Genomic DNA, 19,573 nt, shown 5'->3' with positions numbered 1-19,573 from the left:
ATGTAGACGTGAGTTTGCAAGACTCACGGACAACATACTGTAAAATATGTTAATCTAATCAGTCCTTGCAATTAAGCACATTTCTGTGCTTCATTGGCATTATTTTTCCAGTAGGGGGCAGTGCTGTTCTTGTTTAAGATCACACTAGAGCCATATCCCAGTGTATACTTAATATGGCTTCATGATTAGGTGCAAAAACTTTCACTGACAAGATAACACACAGTTTACAGGAAGAACATTATTGAATTATTATTGAATTACTGAGTTAGTTACAAAACAAAGGTAATAAACACCAACACCTTCACCAACACCACAGAATAATGTTGGTGTTTATTACCAATCTGTGTGTTATTACACACAGATTGGTAATAAACACCAACACAGAAAACAAACCTGTCCCTTCCCCTGGTGTTTCTCACCTATGCTGTCCGGGACGACCTCCAGCAGGTTCTGTGTGAGCAGCAGGTCTGTGAGAGCCAGGAGGCCATTAAGCTCTGACGGGAGCTCCTCCAGACGATTCTCCGACACATCCAGACACACCAACCTACGAAGGTTTCCCAGCTCCTACACACACACACACAAACACATAAATTACCACTTACAGTGAGCTATAGAGACACAATACAATCCAGCAAACACAAAAAGAAGAAAACTGCTAGTGGGAGTAAATTCTGCATGAAAGCAACAGTTTGGAACTTCATGAAAATCAGGACATTTAAACAAACAAACAAAAAAACGAAAAAGCTGTACTTACTGGTGGTAATGAGGACAATTGGTTACGGTCCAGCCACAGCTCCCTTAGGTTGGGGAGAGCGCCGAGGGTATCCGGCTAAAGGAAAGTAGGGGAGAAAAGAGAGTGAGTGGCCATATTTTTATGTAAAATCAAATTTGTGTTAAAACTGCACGTTGTGCAGATCGTGCTTCATTTGGAATCTGTTAGAGGGGCTGAGAATTTGGAAAAGACAAATCATGTGACATCTGTGGATGACTGTTACAGAAAGATCTGATGTCAGCCTCAGTTATACCACAGACCGCTTCAGATGCTTGAAGCTGAAATCAGCGCTGACTAGCACGACTCCCACCAGATTCCGACTTTCAGTTTGACTTTTCTGACACATCAGTACCAGGTGTGCTTTCTTACCATCTCTCTTCTCTGGCAGCTGACACACACACACACACACACACACACACACACCCTCGCCTCACCAACAGTGCCGTCTTCTTCTTGTCACTCAACACTTTTGTTTTATTTGGTCATTTTGCACTTCACTTGAGTCCCGGCCATCTGGCTGGTTGTCAAAAAAGTTCACTAGCTCAAGAAGTTCTGTTGTCCCGTGTTGTCCACGTCACATGGGCAATCGTATAAAAAACATTCCCATAAACCTCCCTCTCGCCACGCACCTCCTCCAGTTCTCCCTGGGGAATGGTGAGGTGTTCCCAAGACAGCTAAGAAGCATAATCTGGTCTCCTCCAAGTCAGATGTACCCAAAAGTGCCTTATCAACTTCCAGAAGACATCCCAGTCAGATGTTTGTAACACCTCAACTGGCTTCTTTGGATACAGAAGAGTAAAGGCTCTACTCCGAGTCTCTCCTAAAGACTTATCCCTAAGGGTAAGTAAGCCCAGAAACCCTTCAGAGGAATCCACCCACAGCCCTTGGATATAGTTGAGGGTATTTAACCGGTAGGCTCAATTAGCTAAAGTACTGCTTCAGCTTTGCCTTTACTTCTGTTTTCACCAGCTACACCAGTAAAATTACTTCAAATCTCCAACTCTACACTTTTCCCGAGTTGGAAAAATATACCTTTGATACTTCAGGCAACAATCCCCACAAACCTGTAGAGGACAATTCAAACTTTGAAACAGAAGCTAAATAAAAATTAAAGGTGACCCTATTATGCTGTTCCTTGGTTTATATCAAGTATGTAATTTTACAATGGTAATAATGAGGTCAGTAAATGTACAAGTAAACCTCAGATCTCATAGATGCACAGGGGCTGCACAAAATCCAACATAAGATAAATACGGATTGAACCATTCAAGTATGACAGGTGAGTACAAGAATCAGCACAAAAGCTCTCCTTTAAATATGCATATGATCTTTCCCGTGTATTAGTGTACTGAAACAGAAACTTCAGGACCTTCAGAGACTTCTAGTCTGACACTGATTTCTTAATCTAATGTTGGTAAATCAGATTCTGATTTTAGGAAAAAAAGTCAACTGAAGGATCTTGAAATGAGCTCAAATTTAAAATATGAAATAATTAATTAGCATGTAAGCTGGCTGAGCGATGGTCTATGACAGGCATGCAGGCAAGGTTTCATCATGATGTCAACTGTTTGTTCAGCCTCCGCCCTCGTCAGGACTTGAGACATTGTTTGCTCTGTCCTACACAGACAGGTGGGTGTTCCCGGGCTAAAACCGGCACTCACTCTGGGGTAGTGCAGGCAGGGCTTCACTTCTTTCAGACTGGCTGGGCTGCGTTTGGTGAAGTAAACATGTGGTCTGGATCATAATTACTGTGGTGGGACTGTGAGAGGGATATTTGTGATACGTGTCAATTTGAGAGTGTGTGCGTGTGTGTATGTCTGGTCTACTGGTTGTGCGAAAATGAAAAATATTATTTTAAGACACAATCAAGGGTGTTGTCTGAGCACGATGATGATCATTTAAGGGGATGAGACGCTGACTTACCAAAACTTCCAGTTCATTGCTGCCCAGGTCCAGCTGTTCCAGTTTCACCAGGAAAGAGAGCGACCTGTATCAAAGCACAACCGGTTACGTCACACAAATATGTGCACTCAAAGAACAAAGAGCTCCGGCTCCAACTGGTAACAGCATACCATTCATTCACATGTAGTGATGTACGTTCATAAACCTGCTGTTACAAGTAACTCGTGGTGTGTGCCTTTCCCAAAACGTCTACAGTAATTGACAGGTAAAGTAGTAGTGACAAAACACCCCAATGAAAATATGTATGTGTGGTATGAGCAGAGATGAAAAACTTACGTGGGCAGAGACTTCAACAGGTTCTCCCTGAGCTCCAACGTCACCAGGTTGGCCAAACTACAAAAGCAGGAATGGCAGAGAACACGAGGCACATAAATGAAGAGAAACAAAAAATATGAGGGGCAGGAGTTGGCAGGTGAAGAGAATAAAGGATGGGGGAGGAAAAGAAGGGAGAGGAGAGGCAGGCTGGTTAGTCAGATGGCGGGTCTGTTCGTCTGGGCTGCCAGGCGTGGTGAGGGACTCTTCCATCTGTCTGAGAACAGCAGTGGCCCGCAGCCTCCTCAGAGTACATCGGTACTCCTCGAGAACCTGCACGCTCGCTTTATTCGTGTACATCTGTAAATCTCAGTGGCCACAGGCTACAGTTGCCCCTTTTTGCAACCTTTAAGCACTTAGGTTCTCAGTCTTAGGCCTGTGATTTGTCACTAAAGTGTGCACAGCGACTGCTGCACCCTCTGCTTTTGGCACAAAATAAGGAAATATTTGGCTTTGGTTTCAATTTAGTTTAGTCTCTCCAGGCTTGTAATAATACTATAACTATTGTGATCTTTTAAGTTTGGTTTCATTTTTTTTTGCATAAAATTAATTTTTCTTCATCTAATAACCAGCAATGGCAGAAAAATGCGCACTTACATGAAGTACAGTAACACAGCACTCACTGTCAACTATTGGCGCAACCAATCATGCATACATTCACAGCCACCCCTCATTCCCAAAAGCCAATTTTAAGCCAGGAAATACCCTGATCTGTGGTTCCAACTTTCCATTCATGAGTTTTTTTGTGCTTTGCCAACTACCAGCTTGTTGGCACCGGTTGTTCTTCAGTAAAAAAGGAATGAACCTGGCTCTAGATTAGGCACCGGCATCGGCACAGTGCTGGAAAGAGGACAAAGGGGCCTTTCACGACGTCCCAGACCAGGAGCAAGGTTTTTCATTTACAATGAGATAAAAGATAGCCAATGCTCCCACTTGCGTCAGTGTTGCTTTTATTTTTTTTTTCTTAATCTAACCAAGAGGAAAAACTGAAAAAATAAACAAAAACAATCCTTTTAACTTATCAGATTGTCTTCTATGAGCCATAATGAGCGCGTACATACTTTCCAATGTCGTTGGGCAACATCTGTAATGACACATCATTGAGGGCCAGGTGAGCGAGCGCTCGGAGTTGAGTGAAACCATCCGGCAATCTGAGGCAGAGAGAGAGAGGAAAATGGTGTCTGTTAGATTTTAATGGCATCAGCCAACTCACACACTGACTACTAGCCCTCCACATCTGTTAAAGAAATCAGGATCAAAGTTTCTGCCAGCTGTTCAATCACTTTTCCATAGTAGGAGCGGAGCGATATTGATGACAGGGGGTAAGAAGATGATGAAGGTGAACGGGGCTATAATGGGAATTAACTGGTATTCTGGTTAAGCCAAGCGGTAGTAAGCACGCAAAACAATGATCAGCTCCAGACATGTGTTCATTTACTGTTCCTAATCCTTACTTAGCAGTGAAACGAGGGTCACACTCCACAAACTCGATATACTGTTTACATGCACACACACGAACAACTACAATATTTAAAAGTTCACTTCACTGCACACTTAGCAAAGTAATTAGAGCAAAGAAAATGACACTCGCGCTTCATTTCGTCAGTCAAAACAGTGTTGCCCCCACAACTCTGCTCTCGTTACTGTATCTGGGAATACCCCGTTCTTATATTTTCCCCACACTGATCATAAAAAATGATGGGCTGTTGAAATGCACTTACCTGGAGAGGGGGTTTCCACTGAAGTCTGCAATCTCCAAGGCCCTGCAAAACTTAATGCTCTCTGGGATCTCAGAAATATCTGCAGGAGAAAAAGAGAAGAAGGAGGAGGAGTCAGCGTTGTGGATGCACAGATGTGGATCGTGAAACGAGCTGATGCTATAGAGCGAATGATTTTAAAAAGTTCCTCATAACCACAACCAGATGCCAAAGAGCAGAGAAGTCAGAGAAAAGAAAATGAGAGAAAAATGAGACGTTTTTGTTTTTTTTTGCAGAGGTCAAAGTGTAGCAGTACATCTTGATTTTCTCAGGAATGCACTGATTGTGAAGATCTAGGCCAATAGTGGTGATTAAAGACACATGCACATATGTGTTTCAGCTAATTCACGTGATTTTTGTTCTTATTAATGACCATTTAGAGTCAGGAACCAAATAATTATTCATTATGAAATAATATCTATCCTTTTTCAAAGTCTTGCAGCTCTTCATCGCATGAGCTTTGAAAATTTAGTACAAAATTAATTTAACCAGCTCATTCAACAGGGCTGATATCAGTGCCAGTTCTAATAGTGTGGTATAATTTTAATATTTACATTAGCATTTTGTTTTCATGTTCCTTTTTTCAATTTAATTTAGTTTCATTAGGTTTCAAAACTACATTTGCTTGTTTCAGTTTTAGTCATGTTTTATTGCTTAATATTTAGCCTTTATTCTTTTATTAAAGTTTTTATGATTTTGATATAATAAGCACTTGTCAAAGGAAACACCTTTTCAAAGCAATTGACTTATGTTTACACAGAGATCTCAGTCTCAAGAAAATCACAAACACTTCTTATGGTGGCAAAAATAACCAAATGAACATAAATTAAAACTAAGGTGAGCACACAATACCATATCAGTTATCGCTCAGTCACACTAAAAGACCTCTTTGTGGCTAGGGTAAAAATCTGTGGTTGTCCAAAGACTGCATTTAACGTTTGAGATTGTGTCTAAGGAGTTGCGGTGACCAACTGGTTGCCCACAGGTTGAGTGTGCGACACCCACGAGCAGATTCTGGGCGAACACTTTTGATACACAGGTGTTTGCGATCGTATTCAGACTAACTGCAATCACTCATAGATCGCTGAGGGTTTGCAAATGATTTTTGTCTAATTCATAAACGCAGACAGGTCAGCAGCGTGGTGTAATCAATCCGAGCCAGTCTCCGCCAATCAGTGCAACTTGTCTGGGACATCTCTGTGTGATTGAGACTTTGGTCAGCTGATTGAAACTGGTGTGTTCTTATTATATCCCTATATAAAAACAAGACTGCCGGGTGCCTTTTTTGAATTAGTTTCAAACCTATGAGATTCTGGCAAGACTGTAAGACGTAACTATGAGTTTTTGTGTGTGCAGAGAGCAACAGATTTGCAGTTTTCACCAGTTTATTACACTTACTCGCCATATTGAACAATTTACATGTAACTGCCGAGTTGGTCCCATTTAATCGCAGACTGACTCTTTCTTTCATTTTATCTGTCCAAACACACCAGCTCTGAAGAAGGCAACTGACTGTGCATGGCCACATCAGTTACATTTGATACATACATCTGAATCTAACTGCATTACATTTCCTGAGTATAAAGACAGAGAGCATTGTGTAATACTATGAAAACCACACCCCCAACAAGGGAAAACAATCAACATGCAACTATGGGCTGAAACACTAACAAAACGCCTTAAGCTGACTGAAAACATTAAGTCAGAGGATTATTTTAGTAGCCTATGTTTAGTACAATACAGTCAGTGGAAAGCCACAAACTTTTTCCCCTGGGGTGTGGGTGGGTAGGTGGGACTTGATTGCAGCCCGTCTCTCTAGTAAAATTCATGGCTAAAGATAAAGAAGGAATTAAAGACAGACAAAATTATATAAAATAAAGTTGCAGCCAGATGGTGTGCACGCTTCTATTGCTGTATATAGACCTAAGGTATTAGGCAAAAAGTGAAAAAAATGAGTAAATAATAGTAGTTTTATGATTAAAACAATGCTTCTTCGTGTAAATACTATGTTCAACAGATGCCAAAAAGCATGTCCTGTTTCATACCAACACAGAGCATGTCCACCTTCGGAGTCGACGTGTGCAGCAAACTGGCTGTTCAGTTATGAGTCATCAAACCGACTCTTCACAGTTTAAACGTGAATGAAAGCGAGCCGTTCACCTGCTCCCATCCACCCGAGGTCTTACACAGCTGACCACCTCTGTCGATACCTGCAGCAAGACTCCATCAATAGTTGTTTTAAGGTTTCAGTTACTAAACCTTTTGCAGATTTGTTGTCGTAAGCTAAAATATAAGTCTACTAATAACTATGCTGTGATATTATAAACTAAGTTAGAAGTATATAATCATATTAATTTTGGGGCCAATGATTAAAACTTTACATGGGACGAGCAGAAAGTCTCATCTCCTGGACACTGTAGTTGCCTGGCACCCTGAGAGTACGTCACAGCCCTGCTGAAATTAGTCCCTTCCAGAAGGCAGATCAACGACACCACCTTACCTTGATATTAAGAGGTAGCAAAATAGTTTGTACAGTGCCAAACAGCTTAAATGTTTACTTTACTCTTGGTTGCTTAGTCTAGTGCACATATAAAAAGGCAGGGGAGGAAATATGACCTAGTGGCATCATTGCAAAGTGTATTTTCACTACTGGAGGCTGCAGGTGCACACTCAGAAATCCCTACAGAGCCAAGCAGCCAATCACATTTATCTGGCTCAGCACTGTCCTGCAGCAGGAGTGGGGAAGCAGACAGGCAGACAGATGGGAAAGGCCCTCACAGGCCACTGCACACTGCCTCCCCCAGCACTTGATGCAGTGTGTAGCAGGGCAGATGTCTCCTATCTAACACAGAGACCTTTCTGCCACTACCACGGCGTTTGTGTATGTGAAGTATTCAAGGACGTGGAAAGGGCAAGATATTTGTGCGCATTACAGCAGAAAATAATATCGCTGGGCAAACTCAGACGTGGGTTTCACCTTACCTTTCTGACCGAGGGCAGAATCAGCAGTTTGATTTGGATGGTTTTGTCATTTAGGCGTACATTTATAGATGGCTATCTGAATCTGGCACAGAGGGCTAGCTAATATTTAACTGATCTGACCATGCTCTCCTTACACTGGGGTGCAAAAATTTGTTTCCACTGCAAGCTGCAGGTACTGCAGTGACAACGAAAGACTGCTGTCAACCTGAAGCAAACTTAAAGATGTAAAATGCAAATATAAAGATCATAGAAAACTACTCCAGCAATTAATCTGCATACAGGCAGGTTTCATTTCTAAAATCTTCGTCATGGTGTTAAATAAAGTGATGGTTTATGGGAGAAGCTGAAGCTTCATGTCTAACCTTGTGGAACAGGTGATTTGATAAAGTGCTACTACTGGCTTTTTACCCTCACTGGTTTTATTATGATTATTATGATTAGAGTAACAAGGGCTGCTGTTGTGAAGTCTAGAAAAGTGTTTTCTTTGACTTCACCTGGGTTCGCCGTCTCAGGCACAGAGGCAGCTCCTCACAGCTCACTGTGTGTGTCAGAGAAACGAGGCTTCGGCACGAGGCTGGACCGCTGATATGAAAAATAGATGCTTCTGGGCTTTAACCTTGTATTCTTTTTATTTCTCCACATACTTGTGGTACGTTTTACCGTCGTCATGCATCGATTTTTAGTCACCGGTGCGAATGAAGCGCTTGTGCTGTCTGGCCATGTACAGCGTTGGCTTCATGTTGTCTTTCAACCCCAATAAGACTAACCGCTTTATTTCACTAACCTCATACACCCTGACCCCAATTTTATAACATAAAGCTTAACTTAACTGAAGCCAATGTGACCCCTGCATCAGTACTTTCTGCAGTACTTTCTGCATGTATAAAGAGCACACGTCGTGTCATACTCTGGAAGCCACATTCAGTGACGGGTAAAAACTGTCAGTCCCATTGATATGAAGATGAGTTTAGTTGTTTAAAACCATCAGATTTGGACCTTTTAAGTCAAAGTCACTTCATTTAATGTGAAAATAAGTGGGTGGCAGCATAAAAAGATAAATGTTTGTTAGAGAGGGGTTTCACGGGTGAACACAACTGTCACTGGTGGAAACTTCATTACAAAGTTGGCCAATGAACTTGCCCAATATACAGTTCTTACTGGTCCTGGGCGATCAAGACACTGGTTATGTCCTCCTGAGTCCTTTTACTTCATAATGTTTTCTATACTTTGCTAAACAATGGTGACTTTATTGTTTTATGCTGTAAACTAAAGTCACTATCCCCATATGAGGACATACTTTTAAAACAAATGTGTCAAAGGGTGGTTTTATGAGAGTTATGACAGATGGTTCGCAGTGAGCTTGTACCGTTCCTGGAGATGTCCAGTTCCACCAGTTGCATGAAGTTAGCCACCTCAGGCGGGAGTCTCTGGATCTCATTGTCGCTCAGGCCGAGTTTCCGGAGGTTCAGTAGTCTGAAGAAAGGCTGTAAACACACATTAAACAACATTAGTCAGAAGAACTCTTTCAATCAGGCTCAATGCACAAGCAGCAGGATGATAGCATTTGAGAATTAATGATCAAAAAAATCTCATGATTTCAGTCCCTGGATTAACTGATGTACTAGTTGTTTCAGCTTTATTAATGTTCCTTTTTAGACCAGGAGTAGTAAGAGCAATGCGATCTCACATAAAATTAAGAGCTGATGATGGTCCACATGCAGCCTCAGGCATATCCACAATTTAGTTATGATTACAGGGCGCAATTAATGATTCCTTTCCTTATTGATTAATTCTACGGATTATATCAACAGCAAACTTGAAACAAGGTCAAAGGTCTGGCAGCAATCCCAAAAATAATACTGCCTCTCTTCAAGGAAGTGTTAACCTTCCCTGAAGGACGGTAATAAAAATATTTTCCAACCAGTTTTTGTTATTATTATCAAATTACAGGAAAATGCAGAAACTTCTGTAAAATAAGGTAACGCAGACTCTTTAATTTAACTATACCCCCACAAAGGCACATTATGAGAAAGGAAAACCCTGTGTGGTGATACAAAACAAAAGATAAGCAGATTAGTGTTTTTGTGGCACAAAAATTGACACACAAGATAAGTAAATGACTCCAACAAACACCTAGTAGATAAATTAGTTCATTGTTTTGGTCAAAAGTCCTACAAACGATTTCAGTTGTGTTTCTCAAGTGTTGTTGACATTCCTCTCTGCCCAACCATAAATTCAACATGAAACATCCTTTATGTTTCATGTTGGGGGGGGGGGATTAAAATCCATCCTTATATTCTCACAAAAAATAAAAATAAAAAATTCCTCCACACCATGGCAACGGCGGCCAAACAAAGTGGCTTTCGTTCGCAGAGCTGGGAAGAGTGCTGCGGCTGTGGCCATGCCAAGTGCTTTCACAAGAGCCTGGTTGTTGGAGAGGCGAGCGTTCAGAAACATTCCTCCGCCAGCCGCACTGTGTGCGTGTCATCTGCTGCTCAGATGGACAGACAAGACAAGCTGGCGAGGAGCAGCAAGAGTAACAGGACAGAACTATGCAGTTATTAACCCCTCAATCAGACCCGGATTGTACGGCCCACAGAGGATCCACTGTCCACCCTGTCAACGGTCCCATCAACTGCTCGGACAGGGAGGAACAGCCTCCAGGAACTTGCAGACTAAAGCATTCTGGAAAAGGAATTTGTATAAAGTTATTCTTCGGGTTGTTTTTCTGAACATAGAGTGCACTCACATCCGCAAGCTTGGAGCCTCGACCTTAATTCAAATTAAACCTCAAGCCATCAGCAGCATCTTCTGCTGAAAACAACTTTTGTGTTTCAATCACCAATGATTCGTTTACTAAACTGAAAAATCCAAACAATTTCTAAGCTCTTCCTCCTCCACTGTGGATTAAAGATTTTTAAAAACCTGCTTACGCTACAGCTTCTGAACCTTTGCATAAATATGAAATAAATCAGATAGCGCCAAATCTTCTTTCATGTGTATTATGAGGATTTTGTCTGACATAAGGGTAAAAACAAACATCCCGAGAGAAAGCCTGCGTTTAAGCTTGTGTTCAGCTCCACTGGTTTCCTCAATGACATTGATAACTAGCGATGCGTTTCGTTTGGCAGGGGTTAAAAGGCATTTTTACCCCACAAATTTGGCTCGTCTTTTGCTGGCAGCGCAATGACGGGCTCGTCGGTACTTTCCAAAATTCTGATTGGAAGTTCCCCACCTGATGGCGAGTGAAATGGGAGGAGAACATAAACAGAGAAAATAAACAGAGAGTGGGCGTTGGCTCATTGAGGAGCAGGTGAGAGGGATTAAATGGCAGAAACGAGAAACAGGAGCTGAGAGGTGATCATGTGAACAGGTAACCATGTGCAGGAGCCAGGTGGGAACCAGCCTCTGGGAGGGGAGGAGGAAACCTTACTGGGCAGAACAGGAAAAACTTAAAGATGAAAAACCCCTCAGGGTGGTGTTAGAACCCCCTCACTTGAACCAGAGTTTTTAAGCTCCTGGAGGGACACGACACTACGACTACTGGTTACAGGGAGCTTTTTTTCTGCACACTTGTTACCCAGAATTTGATCAATAAGGAGAGCGTAAGTACCAACACTCCAACGCCCTCCTGTTTTGCCATTACTCCCAGCAAACTCCTGGAATTTGCATTGGTCTCAGTGTTTATTTTGAATAATTGGAACACACGCATCAACAGGTCTCGTGCATTTACCTCACATTACCTAAGTTACCAGATGAATCCAGTCTACATACACAGTCCATACCCTCCGTGCAATATTACCCCATCTGTCACTGCAACCACATCAGGATGAATAACTAAATAAAATGTTGTAAACAAGAACAAGAACAACAATAAAATCTGCTCTTGAATGCATCTAATTTCAGAACGGCTAATAAATATCAGCTCCTTCAATGAGACCCGGGTCTGATGTCTTGGACGCTTCCACCATGACTGATCTATTTTCAAATCAAACACTGGAAAACAAGCAGTGTCATACTGGTCAATGGGTCATCAGGAATTACAAGTTGTGTACCCACACTGTTGTCTCTTCAGCGCAGCGTGGCAGTCTGTTCAGTCACTTCAGTGGGATTCGCAGGACTGCAAATATGTACGTGACGGTAACCATTTCTGGAGCGAGATGACACACTGGTGACAACGAGACCAGTGTGATGCTTTTCTTTTACGACTTTGCAACCAGAGTGTTTTAATGAGGCTCCGACAAGAGCTGTTTGTACAAGGAAGAGAGTGAAGCTGTGAACAGGAGGATGTTTTACTGCATAGCAGCAGGGAGTGAAGGGGGGCAGACCACAGGCGTCAGCAGAGGGCAGTGTGGCAGTGCGGGGTGTCAGAACACTTATAGCAATATGCAGCATATCAGTCAATACAGCCCACTTTCAAGTTTCACTTGTGCCTACAGAAAAACATTCAAACTAGAAACAGTAGCCAAGCCTAAGAAACGCAGACGGTTAAATATTTGTTTGATCAGGACGTCTCGTTCAGCAGACGGGTCAGTTTTTATTGGAAGCACGATGTCACAAACACAAAATAGAAGGTAACTGAAACAGGAACAGAAGGTAAGCTACACATGCTGGACTTCATCAGTTATGAAACAAACACATGGATGCGTTTAGGTTTAATTGACTTTTGATCAGCCTTTAAAAAAAAAAAAAAACCTCTTGCCTCCCCCTTCACCTAAAACCTGAAGGCGAAGTTCTTCTCTGTCATGGTTTGTTTTGTTTTTCCCTTTTGTGGGTTTTATGCTTTGCATTTATATTTTTGCACCAACTTGTCTCGACAGGAAAGCACGTTTGGTCAGCCTCTTTTTTTAAATGTGCTATATAGATAAAAAGTGACCCGACTGCATGCAAGTTAGTTATGAGAATTGACACAGCTGCACAGATGCAGTTCGATTCTGGTAAGATTTCACTAGTGGGAGGACTGGGTCTGTTTAACTTGGGTGAAATGTTTTGTGTGCAGTGTGTACTTATTCAGGAAATTCCTCATTGGTATAGAGTAAAATCAAGCCCGATCACCCTGCCTGCTATAGAGAGCAATGCATCTAACAAAAACAAACACTAAGCTAAAGGCATGCTGCCCTTCAGTGCATGGAAACTCCCAAGATGCTTCGTCCTGTTTAGGCTGCATTGCACTCAGACGAGGGCTATGTGCCTCAGGATGTGTTTGCACGCATGCTTGTTCATCACAGTCATCATTTAGGCATACCAAAGGAGATCCTGCTTTGTAGGTCTTTAACTCAGAGCACATGAGTATGCAGAGTATTATAGTCTTCAACACCGGTGTTGTTCGCACGGACTCTACATGGGCGAGTCACCCAGGATTATTTGGCAACTAATTTTAGCATTTTTAAATTTCACTTCTTTTTAAAGTTTTTAAAAGTTCAGTCCCAGCAAGTCAGTGCCCTGGTGGTCTTCTCTATCATTCAGCTGCTTCAGTGTCTTGTCCCAAACTGCACTCCACCATACTGCACTGCAAATGGCAACGATAGTCATTGTCCTCATCTGGAGGGCCACTCCAGCTACTGTCTAGGATCCTTTATTTGTTCAGTCACAAAGTGCTTGGCAAATAACTTCTTTGCAGGGGAAAAATAATTACATAATTTATTTAAGAAGGAATAGCCCCATTGCCACAGTGCCCTAAATCTGTGGAAACACCTCACACTCCCAAGTTAAAGTCCTCTGCTTAACCCACGCACCACTGCACAGACTGTCTACACAGCTATGATGCGATCTGAGGAAACACCTGCAATTGGTGAAGTCTCCCACTCCAAGCTATATTTTCTAAATCCTGAGAGTCCAGGAGTCCACTTCACTCTCAGATCACTCCAATTACAACATGCTTAAAGGTTATTATGAATTTCTTTTGTCTAATACTGTCAAAAATGTGTTGCATATTCCAGCTTCAGAACTCCGGCTACAGTAGTAAGACTGTCTGGGCATTAAGGCAGCAGCCATGTGCACTGAAGAAGTCTTAAATCTACATGTATTTCTACATACACTGGAAATACATGTCAACCTCACTTAACTCCAATTAAAATGTGGCTACTTATACCATGAGGAAATCTGGGTGGACTGTACGTGCTTTGTATTAGTGACGTTCGACCGTTAGACCAGGCCTGATGTTTACAGAGGCTGCAGTGTTCCAATCAAGTGATTCCAGTTAGCTTTTAGTTTCCCTCCAATCCTGCCATCTGACTAGAGACGGAGCAAGCCGATCTACAAGCACGCACACAAAAACTTAATTCAACCTTCTTCTTTTTCTTTTTTTTTTTAAAACAAAGGGTATTTGCACCGGATCAGGGAGAAACTTCAATCTAAAAAAAATGTCGGTTTGTTGACTAAAAGCTACTTTTTAAAAACATATTTCAAGAAATTAATTGTAATTCAGACTGAAGAAAAGTTAAGTAACAATCCAAGTCTTCAAAGCTGTGCTGAGGTCATTAAATTGGCTTCCAATTAGTTTTTGACTTAGTTCAAAACTTTAATATCAGTTTTTTAGGCTCTGCGTGGTTGAGGACGTCAATATGTTCTTAAGCTATGAAGCAACTCGACCCATCAGATTATTTGGACCCGGCCGCCTGGTTTTAAGCCCCTTTTTAAACTTTTATGCTCCAAGTTGGTGGAATGATCTTCTGAATCCTGTTAAACTTATAACATTATGACTATTTAATTCAAAAATAAAAGCATACTTGTTTAGTCTTTCTGTAGCCAAGTTGCTGGTCTTAAGTAATTATTTTAATGTTTGCTTTTAATAACTCTCTTACTGAGTCTCTGTTTCTTTAATGGATTTAACTTTTACTTTCATTATTTTTACTACACTATTGTTCCTTTTGTGTTGTTTTTTTCCATCAGTATGAAGCATTTTGCAAAAGTACTATACAGTGTAATGCTAAAGCTTTGTGGCAGCTCATTGTGCTTGATATACGAATAAACTTTTTCTGGCTTAGTGCTAACTAAAACAAAAACTATGCAACTGAACCCACTGGTTCAGGTCTTAGCTTGCATGCACATATGAAATCAACCCAAGTGTGCCAGAAAGAGGGAAATTACATACGGTCATTAAAATTCTCTTTAATGCACAACTGAAATTCCAATCCAAACATTCCTGAGCCCCCTAATCTCATGCCAAATCTGCCCTGTCAGCCTAGTCCTTATGTCCCCACTCTTCCAAACAGCCATTCCCTCTCAACACACAAACATACACACACACAATCGGGTGAGGGGCTCAAAGAGAAGGGAGGGGAAAGCCCATGCTTTTGTGCTTTCCTGAACTCTTTCAGTGTCCGGGGAAATAAAAAGCTGAGAGGATCTGGTTGACTGAGTAACTTGGTCGGTCACCCGAGAGAGGCTCATTACTGGACGCTTGTCTCTACAGACAGCGGTGGCCATTGTTGTGGTATAAACTCAGTCAGTACAAGAGTGGCTACAGACAGAAAGCCGCTCCCTAGCTCTCGTCCTCCTCGTATGTGTAGAGCTATATGAAGCTAAAAGCACCAACACCAGCAGGATTTCAATCTCGGTCATTTCAAGGCCAGTGCTAATGGAGCACATGGAGCAATGTTTGGGCTACTCTGCAGGAGAAGGGGGAGGCGAGGCTTTGGCCAAAACTTCTACACATGAATGATGCCCTAACTGGTCTTTCTTCCCTCCGCCTTCCCACTGTTCCACCTCTCTGGGTTCCCTCCATTTTCCTTGGCAGAGGGACAAAGGCCAAACAGCCAGTCCCACACAGGGCTGTCAGTCACAGTCCAGCTCTAGCTGCTCTCCCCTCTTCCTCCGGCCCAGCCTGGGGATTCCTTCATTGTCCGAGAGGGCACCACAGAGAAGAAGAGGAGGGGGTGAAGACTTTAAAGGAGAAAGTGCTGAAAGATAACAAAAGAAAGGAATGACTAAGAAGGATAGAGAAGGCGTGTGGGGAGAACAGCACAAGGAGAAAAGGAAGATTGTGTGCAAAGTGGAGAGGAGAGAGCCGAGAGAAAGGGGGTGACGGTGGATTATTAATGAAGAATGGAGGGTAAACAATAGAGCCCCACAGTGCTCCGGACAGCCTGCACAACTAAGTGGGACAAAGACTTCAGCTACTGACCAAAAACATAATTCCAACGAACTACAGACACGCATCCTTTATCTCACAAATGAGTAATGGCATTTATTATGCAGTTTAGACTAGTCCACTCCGGTCTAAACACAGTGTGGAGTTTAATGCTCCCAGTGGCCTCACCAGAAAACCCACACACGCATCAGCCAACAATACAACCATCCACCTACTCACAACTATAAACTATCATTCCACTTCCTCTGCTCTCACCCGCCATCTCCCACTTTGCGTGTCTGCGTGTGTGAGAGACTGAAGCAAAATACACAAACACACCAGCACTACGCTGCAAATTTCATCTATGAATGGTCATGTGCATTTCATTTAAGACGGTAAATCTAATGCTATTAACTCTCACAGAATCTGCAGGAAGCACAGAGAAAAGCAGGCGCATGTATACATACGCCTTTGTTTGGCGTAATTTTAAAAACGGTCCACATATGCGGCTGAGTGTTTGTGCTCCACTTAAGTGGTACTTTGAGCCATGACTACCCTTATCCGGTTCCAGCAGCTCCCCCGGGAGGGCTGAAAAGGCCACACAGATAGAAGGGCGTGGTGACGGTGGTGTGGCTGACAGCATGACTGCCATCTACAGCGCTTACACCTGTCTAAGTGACTTTGATCAGTGTGGAGCGCAAACGCAACTGAAAGCCAGGGCGAGACATACCTGAGCCTGTCGCCACTTACCAGCAGCTCTGAGTTAGTCATAAATAAACAGGTAAAAATTCCTCTCAATAAAAACTGCTTGGTCATAGAGCAAATAATATAGTGACGGTATCTGGGATGTCCTGGATCAAATATACAAATAAGGCCAATAAATTTTTTCTTATTCGCATCAATGTTCATTCTTTTTTCTGTGCTGGGCCCATTAAAGCTGTTTAAACATTGCTGTAATCTGTATTTCATAATCTCTTATTTGTCTTGCATCTTATTTATGTGCTGTTGATTACTAACATGGAACAAACCTAGATTTACCCCCCCGCCCCTGTTTAATACAAAGGCCTGTAAAGCTGTGTAAAGGTCTCCATAGTCACTGTGGACTACCAACCATGCTGGTGCTTAAGCCGTTTTCACACATCAACCCCAGATAATGCCATAATAATGAGATTGGGACATGGTTGCTCTTTCAGCAGAAGAAAGTTTGCCTCAGATGTGTTCTCCTTAGTGGAAACGCTCCTTTTGATTTAGAGGAGGGCGCTGCCTGGACAGAACAAGAAATGGCACCCACGCCCTCACCGTGAGTTCACATGACAATCACCTGTGTTATTATCACATGGGAGCAATCGGACTCTGAACTAACATCAGGCAGCTTAAAGACGTCTGAATTGAGGATGTTTGCTCTCGCATGTGTAGTATCCAAAAGAAAACGATGTTTTCAGTCACAAATGCCAAATATTTATTATGTAATAAGAGCGTGATATGCTTCCAATTAAAAGCAGGCAATTTTAAAACTTTAAAATGATTTAAAATGTCTTTTTAAAAAGCTGCTTCTAGGCGTATTCTGTTCCACTTCATTTAAAGCTCAGCGGACACCAGGGAAGGTTTTGGCGACCAGTTTTCTAGGCATTTAATAAGAGAGAAAACAAAAATGGAGCTGCTTAGCCTTAAGATTAAAAAAAATACAAGAGAAAACGAGTCAAAACCGAGCACAATTTAATGGTCAATGTTAAATACTGGCCGTAGAAAAAGGAGTATGTATTTCTATTTGAATCAGTTTCCAATTTTGACATGTGCAGCCGTCTTTCCTGGTGTCACACATCACCACAGTCAAGCGGCTGTATGTCACAGTTCCCCATTAAAAGTACAAATTTCAACTGCCCTGATTTTGACCTGGTTTGTTTACTTCTCATAGCAGAGAGAGTGACACTGCAGCCTCAGGTGACATTTTAACAGATTATCCTGTTTATTAATCCTTTAACAGGTTAAAAGGATGTTAAAAGATTTATTAATTTAAACTAACTACTATTTCTGGTGCCTGCCAACAAGGTCAGGAATATTTACTTGTTGCCTTTACTTTTTGAATCCTTAAGCTTTCTTTATAAATTCTGCAAGACTCCCAAACTACTAACTCTATGTCCCAAACTAATATCCTGGCATTGATAGTAATTTCTCTCTTCTTCCATCTGTCCTGTAGACAAAAAGTTCTGCTCCTTTTGCTGCCATGCTTTCTTCAGTGAGGACGAGTCAGCACAGACTCAGTGAGAGATGGACGGATGGGCGCAGCTGCCGGGGTTAGGGCTCGGAGGTAGTGCATGTACACAGTTTATGCAAGTGCGTTTCGTTGCGTGTACACAAGTAAAGTTGTGTATTTATGCTTTCTGAGTCACTGCTTCCTTTGCCTGTACAAACAGGAGGGAGCAGCTCAGGAGGAAAGAGGAACCCTCAACTGAAACAATGATCATGTGGCCCAACGTAAGAGCTCAACCCCTCAGCGTAGTAACTGCGCAGCCTGATGAGGTTTCTGCAAAGCTACTGTGAGTGCAAAGGATTCTCCACAGTTTACATGGTAATAAATAACAGTGACGACAGGAGCTTTCCCCCCTTTGCCTCTGGGGAGAGCGGTTCAGTTTTGCCGAGTTTACACAGGACTTACGTCTGTGAGGATTGGCCTGGAGAGGACCAAATGTTCAGCACTTAAGTTTCCTATTAGCCAGCTGTTTCTGCCATCTCATAGCATCAACTGGTAATCTGAGAAATCTCTGTCCGTATGTGTAGCTCAACAGCACTCAAACTTGACATTTGTATTGCTGGGGACATGCACAAGTACAGTGTAGTTTGACGTCGCAGGGATAAACTCTTCTCATACTTTAGCTAAAAGTCATTCTCTTATCAGACCTCTGCGTGTATGAAAAAGACACGCACTCAGAGTTTGTTTGGCTATCTTTGTGAGCATATTCAATCGCAATAATGCATTCCTAAGCCTCTTACGCCCAAATTTAACCATTTCAACTAAGTCACAAAGCATATCATAAACCTTATTCTAACTATAAGCTAAACTATAAAGCAAGGTCTTAAACTTAAATATTAACAATATTAAAAAGACAGCATATGGCTTTCAGTGGTCACTGCCAACTCACTTGCCCACAGTTTGAAGTCAAGTCTATTCTTTTGCAAACCTACAAAGAAAAGATGTTCTTGTAGCTCACATGAAATACTTCCAAGCGGTTACCACTTTGCTATTTTCTGGATCCGTGCTACATAAGCATGGCCTTGAATTGAACATACCAACCAACAGATCAGCAGATTTTTATTTAATCTCTTGTATTTTGTAATGTTTGGTTTCCTGTGACTAGTGGCTTAAAGTCATATTTGTACAGACGAGCATTTCTCAAGGAAGTTGCAACCCACAATGTGCCCATTCTACACAGCATTCACTATCATGCAAACACAGACGTTTTATTCAGTACATCCTCATAGCCTTTTATAGCAACTGTATGACTGCCTGCATGTGATGCAATTTACAGATTCAGAGTCATCTGTAAATTGCAGCTATAAAACAAAACAAAAAAACATGAAGTCAAAGACTGCAATCTGGTTCACGGGACAACTTTACAAAAATTAAAAAGAGTGCATAGATTTTGATGAGCCTTTTCTCATGTAAATTTTGATTTGTGATACTATATTTGACTTTTCAAACTAGTAATTTCCTCAACT

The 19,573-nt window shown here is 41.9% G+C and overlaps 1 protein-coding gene across 14 annotated transcripts in view; it reads right to left on the bottom strand.

Annotated features, from left to right (window-relative positions):
• Positions 1–19,573, bottom strand: part of scrib (scribble planar cell polarity protein) — a 75,885-nt gene that overhangs the window by 36,471 nt on the left and 19,841 nt on the right. For all 14 annotated transcript variants that reach the window (XM_005738882.2, XM_005738887.2, XM_005738884.2 and 11 more), the window contains exons 2-8: positions 9,152–9,269; positions 4,768–4,846; positions 4,108–4,197; positions 3,011–3,067; positions 2,696–2,759; positions 755–829; positions 420–564 (exon numbers count right to left, since the gene is read on the bottom strand). In XM_005738882.2, the coding sequence (XP_005738939.1) occupies positions 420–564; positions 755–829; positions 2,696–2,759; positions 3,011–3,067; positions 4,108–4,197; positions 4,768–4,846; positions 9,152–9,269 (628 nt within the window). The remainder of the gene's footprint in view (positions 1–419; positions 565–754; positions 830–2,695; positions 2,760–3,010; positions 3,068–4,107; positions 4,198–4,767; positions 4,847–9,151; positions 9,270–19,573) is intronic.

The sequence above is a fragment of the Pundamilia nyererei genome, unplaced genomic scaffold, assembly GCF_000239375.1.
Source record: "Pundamilia nyererei isolate P.nyererei 1_Seehausen unplaced genomic scaffold, PunNye1.0 scaffold00087, whole genome shotgun sequence".
Taxonomy (NCBI): domain Eukaryota; kingdom Metazoa; phylum Chordata; class Actinopteri; order Cichliformes; family Cichlidae; genus Pundamilia; species Pundamilia nyererei.
Note: the sequence above shows the minus strand (reverse complement) of the source record. Positions and strands in the feature narration are given on the sequence as shown.